Here is an 18,008-nt window from a genome sequence, read left to right on the forward strand (position 1 = left end):
CTGTGATACATAATATTAATTACATTTTATATATTAGTAAATGTATATTAATATGATATTCATTGCGTTGAGGGGACTGTTTTAAAGCTTCTAGAAAGGAAAGTGGAAATAAAGGGATGACATTGATTGGTATAACCTACATCCTTCCTAATTAAAAAAAACATCGATGGTTATATAGATGATGAAATTCTTATGAACAGAGCTAAGCTTTAGAAATTATTTTGGATGTGCAATCACTGTTCTAAATATTTTTTTTAAAATGAAAGTTTATTGGGGTGACAATTGTTAGTAAATTTACATAGATTTCAGGTGTACAATTCTGTATTACATCATCTATAAATCCCATTGTGTGTTCACCACCCAGAGTCAGTTCTCCTTCCATCACCATATATTTGATCCCCCTTACTCTCATCTACCACCCCCCACCCCCCTTACCCTCTGGTAACCACTAAACTATGTTGATTTTTCCAATCCATGAGCATGGAATGTCTTTCCGTTTCTTTGCGTCTTCTTCAATTTCTTTAAAAATGTCTTATAGTTTTCAGCATAAAAGTCTTTCACATCCTTGGTTAAGTTTATTCCTAGGTATTTTATTCTTTTTGCTGCGATTGCAAAAGGAATTGTTCTTTCTATTTCTTTTCTGAGATTTCATTGTCTATAGGAATACAATGGACTTTTGTATGTTGATTTTGTAGCCGGCAACTTTACTGTATTCGTTGATTGTTTCTGTTAGCTTTTTGGTGGAGTCTTCAGGGTTTTCTATATATAGCATCATGTCATCTGCAAAGAGTGACAATTTAACTTCTTCATTCCCAATTTGGATGCCTTTTATTTCTTTCTCTTGCCTGATTGCTCTGGCAAGGACTTCCAACACTATGTTGAAAAGCAGAGGTGATAGGGAATAGCCCTGTAGTGTTCCTGAATGTAGAGCAAAGGGCTTGAGTTTTTCCCCATTAATTATGAGATTAGCTGAGGGTTTGTCATATATGGCCTTTATCATGTTAAGGTATTTTCCTTCTACACCTATTTTATTAAGTGTTTTAATCATTAATGGATGTTGTATCTTGTCAAATGCTTTTTCTGCATCAATTGATATAATCATATGATATTTGTCCTTTATTTTGTTTATGTGATATATCACATTGAGAGATTTGCGTATGTTGAACCATCCTGTGCACCTGAAATGATCCCCACTTGGTCGTGATGAATAATGTTTTGAATGTATTGTTCCATTCGATTTGCTAGAATTTTGTTTAGGATTTTTGCATCTGTATTCATCAGAGATATTGGTCTGTAGTCTATTTTTTTGTGTTGTTCTTACCAGGTTTTGGTATCAGGGTAATGTTGGCCTCATAAAATGAGTTAGGGAGTACTGTCTCTTTTTCAATTTTTTGGAAGAGTTTGAGCAGGATTGGTATTAGATCCTCTTTGAAGGTTTGGTAGAATTCACTAGTGAAGCCATCTGGTCCCGGACTTTTGCTTTTGGGAAGGTTTTGGATGACTGATTCAATTTCGTTACTGGTGATCTGTCTGTTTAGATTTTCCAGTTCTTCATGGTTCAGCCTAGGAAGGCTATATGTTTCTAAGAACTTGTCCATTTCTTCTAGGTTATTGAATTTGGTGGCATATAGTCCTTCATAGTATTCTTGGATGATCCTTTGTATTTCTGTGGCATCCATGATAACTTCCCCTTTTTCATTTCTGATTTTGTTTATTAGTGTCTTCTCTCTTTTTATCTTAGTGAGTCTAGCCAAGGGTTTGTCAATTTTGTTAATCTTTTCAAAGAACCAGCTCTTTGTCACATTAATTTTTTTCTATTGTCTTTTTGTTCTCTATTTCATTTAGTTCTGATCTGATTTTTATTATTTCCTTTCTTCTGCTGACTTTGCGTTTCATTTGTTCTTCTTTTTCTAGTTCTTTAAGGTTAAACATGAGGTTATTTATTTGGGATTTTTCTTGTTTCTTGAGATAGGCCTGTAATGATATAAATTCCCCTCTTAAAACTGCTTTTGCTGCATCCCAAAAATTTTGGTAGGACGTATTTTCATTGTCATTTGTTTCTATGTATCTTTTGATCTCTCCTCTAATTTCTTCTTTGACCTGGTTGCTCTTTAAAAGTATGTTGTTTAATCTCCAAGTATTTGTGTTTTTTCCTGCTTTCTTTTTGCAGTTGATGTCCAATTTCAAAGTCTTTGATCAGACACTATGCTTGGTATGATTTCTTTCTTTTTTTTTTTTAAATTTATTGGAGTGACAATTGTTAGTAAAATTACATAGATTTCAGGTGTACAATTCTGTATTACATCATCTATAAATCCCATTGTGTGTTCACTACCCAGAGTCAGTTCTCCTTCCATCACCATATATTTGATCCCCCTTACTCTCATCTCCCACCCCCCACCCCCCTTACCCTCTGGTAACCACTAAACTATTGTCTGTGTCTACGAGTTTTTGTCTCTCATTTATTTGTCTTGTTCTTTTGTTGTTTTTGGTTTATAAACCACATATCAGTGAAATCATATGGTTCTCTGCTTTTTCTGTCTGACTTATTTCGCTTAGCATTATACTCTCATTTAGGGCGGCTATCGTTATTTATTTTCTGTTTGGATGATCTATCCATAGCTTTTAATGATGTAGTTAGGTCCCCTAGTCTAATTGTGTTTTGGTCAATTTCTCCCTTTAGTGCTGTTAGTAGTTGCTTGGTATATTTTGGTGCTCCCTGATTGGGGGCATAAATATTGATGACTGTTATGTCTTCTTTTTGTGTTGTTCTTACCAGGTTTTGGTATCAGGGTAATGTTGGCCTCATAAAATGAGTTAGGGAGTACTGTCTCTTTTTCAATTTTTTGGAAGAGTTTGAGCAGGATTGGTATTAGATCCTCTTTGAAGGTTTGGTAGAATTCACTAGTGAAGCCATCTGGTCCCGGACTTTTGCTTTTGGGAAGGTTTTGGATGACTGATTCAATTTCGTTACTGGTGATCTGTATGTTTAGATTTTCCAGTTCTTCATGGTTCAGCCTAAGAAGGCTATATGTTTCTAAGAACTTGTCCATTTCTTCTAGGTTATTGACTTTGTGGCATATAGTCTTTCATAGTATTCTTGGATGATCCTTGTATTTCTGTGGCATCCCTGATAACTTCCCCTTTTTCATTTCTGATTTTGTTTATTAGTGTCTTCTCTCTTTTTATCTTAGTGATCTTAGCCAAGGGTTTGTCAATTTTATTATTCTTTTCAAAGAACCAGCTCTTTGTTACATTAAATTTTTCTATTGTCTTTTTGGTCTCTATTTCATTTAGTTCTGCTCTGATTTTTATTATTTCTGTTCTTCTGCTGACTTTGGGTCTCATTTGTTCTTCTTTTTCTAGTTCTTTAAGGTGTAACGTGAAGTTATTTATTTGGGATTTTTCTTGTTTTTTTGAGATAGGCCTGTAATGATATAAATTTCCCTCTTGAAACTGCTTTTGCTGCATCCCAAAAATTTTGGTAGGACGTATTTTCATTGTCATTTGTTTCTATGTATCTTTTGATCTCTCCTCTAATTTCTTCTTTGACCTGGTTGCTCTTTAAAAGTATGTTGTTTAATCTCCAAGTACTTGTGTTTTTTTCTGCTTTCTTTTTGCAGTTGATATCCAATTTCAAAGTCTTTGATCAGAGAATATGCTTGGTATGATTTCTTTCTTTTTTTTTTTTTTAATTTATTGGGGTGACAATTGTTAGTAAAATTACATAGATTTCAGGTGTACAATTCTGTATTACATCATCTATAAATCCCATTGTGTGTTCACCACCCAGAGTCAGTTCTCCTTCCATCACCATATATTTGATCCCCCTTACTCTCATCTCCCACCCTCCACCCCCTTACCCTCTGGTAACCACTAAACTATTGTCTGTGTCTATGAGTTTTTGTCTCTCATTTATTTGTCTTGTTCTTTTGTTGTTTTTGGTTTATAAACCACATATCAGTGAAATCATATGCTTCTCTGCTTTTTCTGTCTGACTTATTTCGCTTAGCATTATACTCTCATTTAGGGCGGCTATCGTTATTTATTTTCTGTTTGGATGATCTATCCATAGCTTTTAATGATGTAGTTAGGTCCCCTAGTCTAATTGTGTTTTGGTCAATTTCTCCCTTTAGTGCTGTTAGTAGTTGCTTGGTATATTTTGGTGCTCCCTGATTGGGGGCATAAATATTGATGACTGTTATGTCTTCTTCTTGTATAGTCCCCTTTACCATTATGAAATGTCCATCTTTGTCTCTTGTTGCCTTTTTCACCCTGAAGTCTGTTTCACCTGATATCAGTATAGCTACACCTGATTTTCTCTGCTACCATTTGCTTGGTGTGTCAATTTCCACCCTTTCACTTTGCGTCTATGCTTGTCCTTGTAGCTGAGATGTGTCTCTTGGAGACAGCATATAGTTGGGTTTAGTTTTTTGATCTAATCTGCTACTCTGTGCCTTTTTATTGGTGAGTTCAGTCCATTTACATTTAGGGTGAGTATTGATATGTGAGGATTTCATATCATTCTATCTTTAGTTTTCTGGTAAGACTGTGTCTCTCTTGTCTCTTTGCCTTATTGTTTTCTTTTATTTCTGTGTGGTGATATTGTATGATTTTTCCCTCTGTTTCTTCTTTTATTACAGTATGTATTTCAATTATGGATTTTTTTTTGAGTGGTTACCCTTAAGTTTATGTAAAAGAAAGTTTGATATTTTGAGTATTCCATTTTCTTCAGCATGCCTACTTTCTCCATTCCCGCATTCCGGTTCAGACATTTTACTCTCCCCCTTTTTATATTTTGGTTGCCACAAGTTGTCCCTGTTGGTGGTCAAATAGCCTCCTTTAGTATTTCTTGTAGTGCAGGTTGTATATTAGAAAATTCCCTCAGCTTCTGTGTGTCTGGAAAGGTCTTATTCCTCCTTCATATCTAAAGGATATCTTTGCTGGGTATATTATTCTTGGTTCATAATTTCTCTCTTTCAATAGTTTGAATATTTGGTTCCACTCCCTCAGACTTATAGAGTTTCTGCTGAGATCTGATGATGATCTAATGGGCTTTCCTTTGTAGGTTACCATCTTCTTTTCACTGGCTGACTTGAGGATTCTTTCTTTGTCATTGATTTTTGACATCTTCAATACAATGTGCCTTGGAGAAGGCCTGTTGGGGTTGAGGTAATTAGGTGTTCTATTTGCTTCTTGGATTTGAGGATCCAGTTTTTTCCACAAGTTTGGGAAGTTCACATCGACTATTTGTTTGAATATACTCTCTGTTCCCTTCTCTCTTTCTTCTCCTTCTGGTATGCCCATTATTCTTATATTGCTCTTTCTGATGGAGTCAGAAAGTTCTTATAGAGTTCTTTCATTTCTTTGAAGTCTCAAGTCTCTTTCTTCTTCCATCTGTGTAATTTCCAGGTTTCTATCTTCGATGTCACTGATTCTTTCCTCCATCTGGTCAACTCCACTACCTAAGCTGACTATTTTATTCTTAATTTCTTCTATTGAGTTCTTAATCTCCAGAAATTCTATTTGGTTCCTTTTAAAAATTCCAATCTCTTTGGTATAATGTTCATGTTCTTTGATTGTGTTTCTGAGTTCATTAAACTGCCTTTCTGTGTTTTCTTTCACCTCGTTGAGTTTTTTCAGAACTGCTATCTTGAATTCTATGTCATTTAAGTCATATATTTCCATATCTTTAAGTTCATTTTCTAGAGACTTTTCACTTTCTTTCTGAGCTGTCTTGTTGCCTTGGTTATTCATGGCAATTAACAATCTATTATTTGTCTTCCTAGACATCTACAGGAGTGGGTTCTGCAAAGGGTTGATAGGAAGAGGTCTTTCTTTTGTTTTCCACTATGTGTCGGTAGAATGTTTTATTTTCTCTCCAACTGCAGCCTTTTCTTCTCTCTCACATGGCAGTGCTATGTTTTTTATGCACTATTCCAGCTTCTCACACAATGGGGAGACTCTCTGGAAGGCGGGCTTCTCCTCTGTTAACAGTTTGCCTGGGTCATAGGGCACCACGTCCGTGTGGGGATGTGGAGAACTTTTGAAGTTTCAAAGCTCTTCCTGCACCAGATTGAGAGCCCATGTGTTTCAGCAACTCTGTTTACTCCTGCAGGGACCTGCCCAGATAGGTGGGGACAGGGGTGGGGTGGGTTGTGAGATGTGGCCCAGAGCAATGACGGCAACCACCACCACAGCCAGTCCTGCTTCCACATCTTCCTCCCCTTTGCCTGAATTAGTTGGGCTGCAAATCTGTGTCTGCGGCCACAGTTCTCAGAACTGCAAATATTCTGTTCTTTTGATCTGACACTGCTACGGTTCCGCTTCTAGCACCAGGCAGGTCAGGGCAGGGCGAGCTCTGGGAGGTTAGGGAGGGGGCGGTTAGTCTCAGTGCCTAAGGCTTCCGTTCTCTGCAAAAGTCAGGGCTTAAACCACCGTTTTCAGCCTTCTTCCCTCAGTTTTTGCTCCGAGGTCTCTGCCGTGAGCGTTGGGTTCAGCATGTTATATGCTGTCCCCTCAGCCCTGTGGGCCATAAATGAAGCCCTCACAGTCCCAGTCTTCCCTCTCCCGCAGCTGCGGTAGTTCCGGGATGCAGCGAGCTCGGAGCACTGAGTTAGGTCTGCGTCCTGCACCTGCGCGGGCCCCGTCTCTGCACTTTTCTCTTCCCTTCTCCCCTGCTCATGCAACTTGCCCACCTTTAGATGAATTCTGTAGTGAGCCTCTTTGTCTTGCCTACCTGCTGTGCAGGGAGTCCTTTGTGGAGTTATAGTTGTTCGATTTGTTGTAAATTCCAGGGGAAATTTCCAGAGGCTCACCTCACGCCGCCATTTTGATGACGTCTATCTGTTCTAAAGATTTTCATGTATCAGCTCAAATCATCTTCCCAACAACTTTATCCGGTAGAAACTAGTAAAATGGGAGTTTCACAGATGAGGAAACTAAGGCACAGATCACACAGCTGGTTGGTGGCAGAGCTAGGATTAAATCCACAGTCTGGTGTACACAACATTCTTCTATGCTGATAAAATTCTCACCTGCATCGATTGAGCCCTGGCCAGCTGGCTTTCCTAGGTTGCTTGGCATAATAGCAGCAACTTTATCTGTAAGAGGCCACATAGTAAATATTGCAGTTTGTGGACCCTATGGTCTTGTTACAACTGTTCATCTCTGTCCTTGTAGCACAAAAGCAGCCACAGACAATGTGGAAGGGAATGAGTGTGACCGTGTTCCAGTAACACTCATTTACAGAATCAGGTGGTGGCCCCACCTGGCCTCCACGCTGCTGTTTACCACATTTCTTTAGGTGCTTTCTCTGAATTTTCTGGTGGATTTATCTAACTCTCTCCATGGTCCTCACACTGACCACCTCACTCACAATTCCCCTCACTTGGGATTCTGTCATTTCTATCAATGTGGCCTTGAGGTAGACTCTATCTCCTTAAGCCTCAGGTGCCTGACTTGTGGTCATTTGAGTCCCTATGTTGTCAAGAGAAAGGGATTATATAATGCACACGAACCCTGCCTTAGTATTGTGTCAGGTTACTGTTTCTTGTGGTCTTTTTTTACTATCCTCTTGTGTCTCCCAATATTTTTCACCTTCTCTACACCTGCTCATCCTTCATATGTCAGCATAAACACAATCAGTTCCCTCAGGGAACTCTTCCCAACTATCTGAACTTCTTATACCCCAGACTTGATCATAAAACCCATCACCTTGATTGTTTCTATTGTCTAGTTGGTGAATCTGAGACTTCCCTGGGACTGAAACCAGCCTATCTTAATCAAAATTAGGTTTTCAGTCCAAACACAGATCCTGATAGAGAGGAGACGCTCAGTATTTGGCCAATAAACCATAAATTAATATAGATTCTTGTTTTTTTTCTTTTAAAAAATATATATACTTTCAGCCAATATATCTGGGGGCCAAGGCTTAAAAGAATTTTTAAAAATGAATTTATCTTTTTAAACACCACTTTTTCAGGTGAGACTGACATGTAAAAAGCTGTACATATTTAATGTATACAATCTGATGAGTTTGGTGATAAATAAACACCTGTGAAACCATCACCACCATCAAGGGCATATGCAAAGATTCAATTATGGAAAAAAAAGAGTCAGTTATGAAAGATAAATAAGTAGGGCAATCTATAGAGTATAGTACCTATAAGTAACAGTATTGTATTGTATAGTTGTAATTTGCTAAGAGAGTAGATCTTAGGTTAAATGTTCTTACAAAAAAAAAAAGCAATAATAATAACATTAATAATAAAGGAGGGAGGAGGAAACTACGGGAGATGATGTATAAGTTTATTTATCGATTCTTTATCCACAAAGGCAAAAACATTCTTCAATTTCTTTCCATCTCTCTCTTAGATGCTGGCTCCATACACACAAAGGATTTATATGGACCTTCCTTGGCCCTGTCTGCACCATCTTCTCTGTGAGTAATGGGTGACATCAGAGCATCCTTCCTGCCCAGCTGAGGGTCAGTCAAAGAGCAGGTGTATCAGGAGGGTTACAGGCAGGGAGAGCAATCATTCCAGTCTGCCAAGGACTGAGGAGGCTCCCAGGAGGGACAATTCAGTTTTAAATGAGGATTGAAGAGGTTTCCTGAGATGTTGGACTTTCAGTGTTAAGCTTGGTAATTCCCGTGCAAACTGGGATGAGTTGGTCACCCCAGTTACAGGATAGGAATGTGCCTGGGTTACTGGATGTTTGGTCTGTTTTCCTATGCCTGCTATGAAATACAAAATTTCTTACCTGCTGGGTTAGGTGCTGGATGAGCTAGGACGAAGGTTTAAGACGGGGAATGTATTCAGTAAGCCTTGTGGGGTTTCTGCAGATTAATTTGGCTTTCTTTCTGATGACCTTCTGGATTCTGAAAAACAAGCTCTCCTCACTCAACAGTGATGTGTCCACCCTCCAGAATACGAGGTGAGATGGATCCAAGGGGCGCACCACCCCATACAAAGCAAGGTCCAGGAGCAAGGCCACATGGTTCCAAGCTCCCAATGTCCTTTCACAGGGATTCTGAGGGAGCTGGAGGAGAGAGGTGCAGACACCCTCCCTGGACACCAGCTCAGATACTGTGGTTGGCTGCTGCCACCCATTTTGGTCCTGCATAACCCCAGCATGAAACTACCTCAGCTTCAGCAAGCATTGACTTTGTCCTGATAAAGAGAAATTACTTCCATGGCTCTATGAAGAAGATCTTAAAAACATTTTCATCTTTATAACATTCTTAGGAAATCACATCAGTGTTCCCAGAACACAGCGTGCACATTCACACTCACACCCTCATGGATGCTCTTCCCTCTGCCCTCTCCACTCCTCCACCTGGTGGAATCAGATACCTTATCCAGGTATCACATCTTCTAATACACTAGGGACATCCTTTGCTTCCCTCAACTTTCCACAGAATGAATGGCCTCTGTTTTGGGCAAAGCATGCCCTGGGTCAGTTCATAGAGAGTGAGAAGTTGGGGACAATACTGGATGGGACCCAGGCAGAGGTATCTCACAAATGTTATAAATGATCATTTGTTTTAGTCTTTCCACTGGGATGTGAGGTCTATGAAAACAGAAATCTTGTCTGTGTTACTGTGTTTCCCTGAAAATAAGTCCTAGCCAGGCAATCAGCTCTAATGAGTCCTTTGGAGCAAAAACTAATATAAGACCTGGTGTTATATTATATTCTCCTTATTATTATTATTATTATTAATATTATTATTATTATATTGTATTGTAAAGACCTGGTGTTATGTTATAGTAAAATAAGACTGGGTCTTATATTAATTTTTGCTCCAAAAGATGCATTAGAGCTGATTGTCCGGCTAGGTCTTATTATGGAGGAAACAACGGTATTTTTAATGCCCAGGACCCAGCACAGAGTCAGGTACACAGATTGTCCTCAGAAATGTCAGTTGAATGAAATTAGGGACATTCACAAAACATCATGATAGTTTTGAAAGCCACATCGTGGAGTGTCACTACCATCCTCAGCCCAAGTCAAAATGCCATCGTGGACCCAAACAGCCTTTCTGTTGAGGGAATCATTGAGAGGAAAGACCAAAGTTGATCGCTACTCAGTCAGAGGAATCCATAGAATGGAGATGAAAATGGCTTTGATTCTGTTGTTCTCTGTCTGCCATGAGCCTCCCTTCTCCTCCTGCCCAGGATGCTGACATTTAAAGCGACAGCTCAGCTCTTCATCTTGGGCTGCACCTGGAGTCTGGGCATCTTGCAGGTGGGCCCAGCTGCTCGCGCCATGGCCTACCTCTTCACCATCATCAACAGCCTGCAGGGCGTCTTCATCTTCCTGGTCTACTGCCTCCTCAGCCAGCAGGTACCAATGTCCGACTCCCACTCAGGACTCTTTCCCTCCTCCCTCCTCTCTGTGAGCTGACTCAGAGCGTGCTTTGCCTCTGCAGGTCCGGGAGCAATACAGGAAATGGTTGAAAGCGGTCACAAAAACTAAAGCCGAGTCTGAGAAGTACACCCTTTCCAGCAGGGCCATGTCTGATGACTCCAAGCCTAGCACGGTAAGATCACGCATAGCTCCCAGAGCATCGCACTAACTGATCCACTCAGTAGCTCATGCCAATCACACTGGACAGCCTGGGTATATCGTAGGTGATGCCCACTGTATTGACTTCTGGACTAAATCTGGGCATTTCCCTGTCATGAAAGGAGGTCTTGCCTACTTTCATTCACTATGTTTCTATGCTCGCCTTGACCCTTGTGTGTGACTATCTTCTCAATCCCCACACCACTTTTGTGCCACGGTGCATGTGGTTTTTAACTTTACTTGGTGAGAGGATACAAAACATTTCCTAATAAGGAGAGAGAGAGAGAGAGAGAGAGAGAGAGAGAGAGAGAGAGAGAGAGAGAGAGGCTATGGTCAGCTTAACAAGCAGGAACTAATGATCTGAAGCAGTGACGCTCAATCTTCTCAGAATCACAGCACCATCCTTTACCCCAAGTCACCCCGTGCTACCCCTCTATAGGAAGAACATAAATACATGGTATATACAGTTCTAAAAGTTAGTGAAATACGTATTAAGTTAGATTTGAGACTTATGCAAGCATCTGTAATTGGTCCTTACATTTTCAACACATACAAATAATGCACAACCGGGGGGAGAATCACAGAAGGCTGAGGAGAGATCCTGGCAGTGTGGCTCCTACCAAACATGTATGTTCTGCTTTACAAAACTTTTCCTCATACTTTTTGTTCACATCAGCACATGGAGGTAAGTATTATGTTTCCGTTTGGTAGGTGAAGAAAGTGAGGCTCATGGGATCTGTATGAATTATGCAAAGTCTTCAGATGCTTCATTCCTCCTCCCAACTTTCATGAGCCACCACCCTGCCTGCCAAGCCTTCTGCATTTTTCTCATCCCTTTGCTTGTCCACCCTCTGCAACAGCTCCTTCCAAAATTCTCCTCTCCTCAAAAGTCTCATTTTTCTAAACTCTTTCCTTTTCCCAGCAGATGTTCCTACTAGCTTCTCCCATAGGAAAGCAAGTCAGCGGGATAAAATAAGGTCAGCTTTGTTCTCTCAAAACACCAGGCATTTAGCATTTGTTTCATTCTCTTCTCATTCCATCTACCACAGGTAGACAAAATGTGCTTCTGACTTTTTAAGGCTAATCATCCCTCCATTGCATTTTGGTTCCTAACACTCTTGACTTCTCAATAACTTTAAATTATTGCTCATACCGTCTTTCTCTGGGCCTTGCAGTCTCACTTTTTCAATAGCGTCCTTTCCACCTTCATTGAAACAGGCTAAATTTCTGTCTTATAGAACTTATTAATGTTATATATTTGACCCTTCCCTCTTCTTCTTCTTCACACTCAAAACTGACTTTTGCTTCCATCATTCTACCAAAACATCTTTTTCTTAAGCCTCCAATGGCCTTCATATCGCTGGATGAAATAAATATCTTTTCGTGCTCTTCACAGGGTTGGATTTTGAAATACTCTGCTCGTGTACCTGGCTTCTATGTCAACACCCGCTGGAATTCTTCCTATCCTTCTTGATGACCTTTCTTCACCTTCTTTAGCTTTCATCTACCTGGCATTGTTCTAGAAACACTTCTATTCTCACATTATACGATTCTCATACACAATCTTGTCTACATGGACTCAATGTGTCCTGCCAAAGGAAATGATGGAAAAATACATTTTTCTAGCCCTGAATTACGGATGAGCCCCAGACCACTATTACCAACTGCCTACTTGATACCTCTACTTAGATATCGCAGAAGCAGCCCAACGTGGCCATAAAAGAACCTACCATTTCTTAACCAAACTAATCCTATTCGGGGTTTCTCATCCCTTTGAGCGGCATCTCGATCCATTTTGTTGCTCCAGTCAGGACCTGGACTATCATTGACATTATCCTCCTCCCTACATTGTTCCACTTCAAAGTCCATTGCTAAATCATGCTAGTATTTCTTCCCCAGTAGTTCACAAATAGGTCTTACTGATACCATCTCTATCACCTTCTCCCTAATTTAAGCTTCATCTTCCCTTGGCTGGATTGCAATATCCTCCTAACTAGTCTCTCCCATCTTTCTTTTCCCTCCTCCAGTAGTTTTTCACATAAAATTCAGTTATTTTCTCAAAACAAATATTTTATTATGTACCACCTTGCATAAAACCCCTAAAATTGTTCCCGCATTCCACTAGAAACAAGATAAAAATATATAAGGGTTCCGGTTTCCCCCACATCTTCACCAAAACTTGTTATTGTTTTTCTTCCTTATACCTTAGTGAGTGTGGTTTTTCATTATGATTTTGGTTTGCATTTCCCTAATATCTAATGATGTTGAGCATTTCTTCAGGTGGTTATTAGCCTTTTGCATACCTTCTTTGTGGAATATCTATTCAAATCCTTTTCCTGTTTTTAATTGAGTCATTTATCTTTTATCGATAATTTGTAAGCATTCTGTTTATGTTCTGGCCATAAGTCCCTTGTCAGATACAAGATTTTCAATTTTTTTCTCTCATTCTGTTGATTGACTTTTCACTCTTTTGATAGTGTCCATTGATGCACAAAAGTTTTTAATTTTGATGAAGTCTAATTTATCTATTTTTGGGCTCACTTGTGGTTTGGGTATCATATTTTAAAAAAAATTGTCTAACCCAAGGTCACAGAGATTTACACATACGTTTTCTTTTATAGTTTTATTATTACATTTAGGTATATGTTTTATTTGGAATTCATTTTTTTTTTTTTTTAAATTAAATTTATTGGGGTGACAATTGTTAGTAAAATTACATAGATTTCAGGTGTACAATTCTGTATTACATCATCTATAAATCCCACTGTGTGTTCATCACCCAGAGTCAGTTCTCCTTTCATCACCATATATTCGATCCCCCTTACCCTCATCTCCCACCCCCCACCCCCCCCCCCCGTTACCCTCTGGCAACCACTAAACTATTGTCTGTGTCTATGAGTTTCTGTTTCTCATTTGTTTGTCTTGTTCTTTTGTTGTTCTTGGTTTATATACCACATATCAGTGAAATCACATGGTTCTCTGCTTTTTCTGTCTGACTTGTTTCGCTCAGCATTACTCTCTCAAGATCCATCCATGTTGTCACAAATGTTCCTATATCATCTTTTCTTACTGCCGATGGAATTCATTTTTTTAAATGGTTTAAAGTTTTTAATAGGGTGCACATTCTTTTACATCTAGATATCCAGTTGTCCTGTTATCATTTATTGAAAAGATTATTCTTTGCCCCAATGAACTGCCTTGACATCCTTGTGAAAATTAATTCACCATAAATATAAAGGTTTATTTCTATATCTTTAACTCTCTTCCATCATCTATGTTGATTACTGTAGCTTTGCAGCAAGTTTAAAATTGGGGAATTGACTCTACAAATATGTTCTTTTTTTTTAAGACAGTTTCAGCTGTACTGGACCCTTTGGACTCCCATACAAATTTTAAGTTGTGTTTGTCAATTTCTGAGAAAAATTTAACTGAGATATTGATAAGGATTGTGTTGAATCTGTAGAACAGTACCATCTTAATTGTATTAAGTCTTCTGATTCATGAACATGTGATTTTTTTCTCTATTTAGGTTCTTTGGCTTCTTTTGACAATGTCTTATTGTTTTCAGGGTACAAATCTTTCAGTGTTTAACACAACATCATTTTCACGCTTCTTTCTCAGGATAATTAAATTAACAACTAAACCAGATGATTTTGTCTCCTGGAAAATGAGGACGATTGTGAACTACATCTTGTGGTCAAAGAGTAGAGAAAATACTGATTCGTGTTTGTTACAAGTAACTCTTCATGGCACCATGGCACCAGTATGCAGTAAATGTTTGACATTCAGTTGCTGGAGACTTAGGGTTTTCTGGTCTGTATAGCAGGCTCATCTCACTCCAAGCACAGTCAAGGAGCTATGACCCAATTCCCCAGCTGCCTTTTTCTACAAAGATGTTCATCAAGTTAAATACTAATATGTAACAACGAAAACTATCCTCAAAGGACTTTCTTAAAACAGCATAAGAGAGGAAAGTAACGTTTAGTCAAATACCTGTATTTGGTCTCGCTACCTACATGCCTTGACTTTGTCACTCTCCGTTTTTAAAGTCTTAGCTATTTTTTATTACTTACCATGTGTTACACACAGATCAAGACCGATCCAAGTCTTGAGTTCATGGAGCTTATATGTAAAAAAGGGTTTCCTCAGTTAGAGTAAAATCAGAACCCTGTGAATAGAGTCTCTACATCCTTACGTTTTATAAGCTGAGCTGTGAAAAGATGTATCTTGCTACTGTACATTATGTATTATTTCGTCCTCACCATGTGATCTAGGCAAGGTCGAAATCTGGAGCAGTTACACCTGCAAGAAATTTCTGTGGGCTCCCATTGACCACATTTGTATAATTTGAACATCATTGGAAATGACTGTAAAGGATTATAACATATTAAATAAAAAAGATCCCTGAGTCTATCACGATACCTAAAAATATCAGCCAATAGTTGTAAAAGACATGATAAAATAAGAAAAATCATGTTTTTTCAATATCCAGTAAATGGCTACTAAAATGTAAGGTGAAAGAATGTTGGAGAATGGGCTGGTTCCAGAGTGTCAAAAAATCACCTCACAGATTACTGTTAATTACAAGAGCCAAAATGTACACTTACAATGTGGAGATCTGGCAGTCACCATCTGAACTTAATGATCAAGCCTATCGTGAATAGTGGGCAACCTGACATTATATATCTCCTGATAAGACACGAAGTTACAGCACCATGTTTGTGGTAAACAAAGAATTATTGACATAATATCTACCTTCCAGGGTTATTATGAGCAGTAAATAAGTTAATACATGTAAAAGGCTTAGAACAGTGTTTCCTGGCATGTGGTAAACACCCATTAAATGTTTGCTATTGATATTAGTGTGCCTGGAAGGCTTTTTGTGTGCTGGCCAAATGTTAGTTGTGTTGCTAGTTACATATTACATAAACTGATGAAACTTGTGTACGAAAAGAGTTCCATGAAAACTAAGTTTAATTCTTTGGAAAGAACAAATAACATTGATTTGCTAAAAAGTTGCCACCAAATCACTTAAGGGCAAAACAGTGCGAAAAATGGGGAAAATTTGTAAAACTATAAGGAATCTGTGCTCCATGTGCTTTGCAGATGACTAACTTTCATGCTATAGTTGACCCTTGAACAACATGAGTTTGAACTGAGTGGGTCCACTTATACGTGAACTTTTTTTCAATAAATACTTGACTATGCATTGATCTGTGCCATTTTATATAGGGCACTTGAGCTTCCAAGGAGTTTGGTATCCATGGGAGGTCCTGGCACCAATCCCCCATGGATACCAGGGACAAGTAAGTTTTGGGGGAGTCAAAAGTTATATGTGGATTTTCAACTGCATGGGGTGTGGAGGCCTCCTCTAACCCCTGTGTTGTTCAAGAGTAAACTGTAATTAAATGGAAATCAGAAATTGTAGATGTTGAATTGTGAGCATGTATTTTGCAATAAAGACATTTGCATCTCCAGTCAGTGGTCCAAAGAGAGACCCTGCCTTTTGATTGGCTAATAAATACCATGTATGTAGCAGTAATAAAATATTTAAGTGTCAAAAAAAAAAAAAAAAAAAAGAATTATTGACAAATCAGTCTAACCTAAATCTAATCTAGCCTTTAGACCAAGGGTTGGAAAACTGTAAGATACAGGTGAAATACAGACAGCTGCCTGCTTTTGTAAATAAAGTTATATTGGAACACATCCACATCCATTCATTGATGCATTGTCTATGACTGCTTTCATGCTAAATGTCAGAGTTGAGTAGTTGTGAAAGACACTGTGTGGGGACAGAGCCAGGAGTGCAGTTTCCAGGTTCTCGGCCTCACGTGGAAAGGTGCTGGCTCAGGTAGTAGATGGTCGTCAGCTGTGATTAGATGGCCATCAGCTGTGGCTAGTTGGCCATCAGCTGTAACCAGTGAGCCATTGGCCACTAATATAAGTGCTGTGGCTACGCTAGCAGAAAATGGGGACTAGCAAGAAAGTGGTGGCTGAGCTGGCAAGTGCGGATTGCAGCTAGCAAGTGAGGTGGGTTGGCAGAGAGAAGTGGAATACGGGTTGTGAATCGTGTGGCTCCTGCTTCCTGTGTCTCCAACCCAGCTGCCAGCGAGACTATAGTGGTATGACTTCCCTATCTATGGCTCTGTGGGTGTTCCTTTTTGGCCTCACCATGTCCTGCGTTCTTATGTGGGGAGCGGGAGCTGAGACCCCGTAAGCCACCCTGCGTGACAAATGGTGCAGCGAGCAGGGTATGGTGCCGGCCAAAGCTCTCCGAAGGGCAGTGAAGCAGTTTGTGCGTATGAACACTCAGTCTCAGGAAGACCAGGAGGAGCAGCTGCTGGACCCCTGTGGAGGGGTAGGAAGGCGTGGACGGTTCCCCAACCAGCATAGGCCAGAGAAAGCGAAGGTCGTTGCGGCACTGTGGTCTGGGAAGTGCTTGCTGAGGCCCTCACCCCCAGATTGGGGAGGACTTGGAGCCCTCGCCCTGCGGAAGGGGCACACATTATGAGGCTAACGCGCAGTCCTGGCGAATGACTATGGACTATGGGGAATGGCCTTCTATCCCTAATTTAATGGACCGCATGACTGTTTGCTTGGGAACATAACACCATGTAGTGGAACTGGAGGATGTTTGCTTTTGTGTCTCGACCAGCTGCCATGGAGAATATGTGAGAAAGACTGGCTATGCCCAGGAAGACTGGCTGTGCCCAGAAAGACTGGTGGTATGCTGAGAGGCCCTGTCTGTGCCCAAGAAGTCTGGCTGTGCCCAGAGAGAGTGGCAGTGCCCTGAGAGGCCCTGGCTGTGCCCGGAGAGATTGGTGGTACCCTAAGAAGCCCAGGAAGTCTGGCTGTGCCCAGAAGGACTGGTGGTGCTCTGAGAAACCCTGGCTGTGTCCAGAGAGCCCGGCTGTGTCCAGGATATTGCATTCACCTCCAGGCTCCTCGCATGGGGACCCTTGTGGAAGACGCTTGTCACGTAGATTGTGAGGCGAGACCTAGTAGGGGTGGAGTATGGGGACAGAACAAGGATTGTGGGGACAGAACCAGGAGTGCAGTTTCCAGGCTCTCGGCCTCACGTGGAAAGGTGCTGGCTCAGGTAGTAAATGGCCATCAAGTGTGATTGGATGGCCATCAGCTGTGACTAGTTGGACGTCAGCTGTAACCAGTGAGCCATTGGCCACTAATATAAGTGCTGTAGCTACGCTAGCAGGAAATGGGAGCTAGCAAGAAGATGGTGGCTGAGCTAGCAAGTGCTGATTGCAGTTAGCACGGCGGATTGCAGCTAGCAGGTGAGGTGGGTTGGCAGAGAGAAGTGGATGGCAGGTTGTGGATAGTGTAGCTCTGCTTCCTGTGTCTCCAACCCAGCTGCCAGCGAGAATATAGTGGTATGACTCCCCTATCTATGGCTCTGTGGGTGTTCCTTTTTGGCCTCACCA

The 18,008-nt window shown here is 40.2% G+C and overlaps 1 protein-coding gene across 5 annotated transcripts in view; it reads left to right on the top strand.

Annotated features, from left to right (window-relative positions):
- LOC109439537 (adhesion G protein-coupled receptor E2) overlaps positions 1–16,275 on the top strand; it is a 40,061-nt gene extending 23,786 nt beyond the window's left edge. For 4 of the 5 annotated variants that reach the window (XM_074338101.1, XM_074338098.1, XM_074338099.1 and 1 more), the window contains 5 exons: positions 8,377–8,443; positions 8,846–8,937; positions 10,179–10,347; positions 10,433–10,543; positions 14,191–16,275. In XM_074338101.1, the coding sequence (XP_074194202.1) occupies positions 8,377–8,443; positions 8,846–8,937; positions 10,179–10,347; positions 10,433–10,543; positions 14,191–14,199 (448 nt within the window). In that variant the 3' untranslated portion in view covers positions 14,200–16,275. Of the gene's footprint in view, positions 1–8,376; positions 8,444–8,845; positions 8,938–10,178; positions 10,348–10,432; positions 10,544–14,190 lie in introns of those variants that run through there. The other variant, XM_074338100.1, reaches the window with a different exon arrangement.
- The last annotated feature ends 1,733 nt before the right edge of the window (positions 16,276–18,008 follow it).

The sequence above is a fragment of the Rhinolophus sinicus genome, linkage group LG07 (assembly GCF_036562045.2).
Source record: "Rhinolophus sinicus isolate RSC01 linkage group LG07, ASM3656204v1, whole genome shotgun sequence".
Classification (NCBI taxonomy): Eukaryota; Metazoa; Chordata; class Mammalia; order Chiroptera; family Rhinolophidae; genus Rhinolophus; species Rhinolophus sinicus.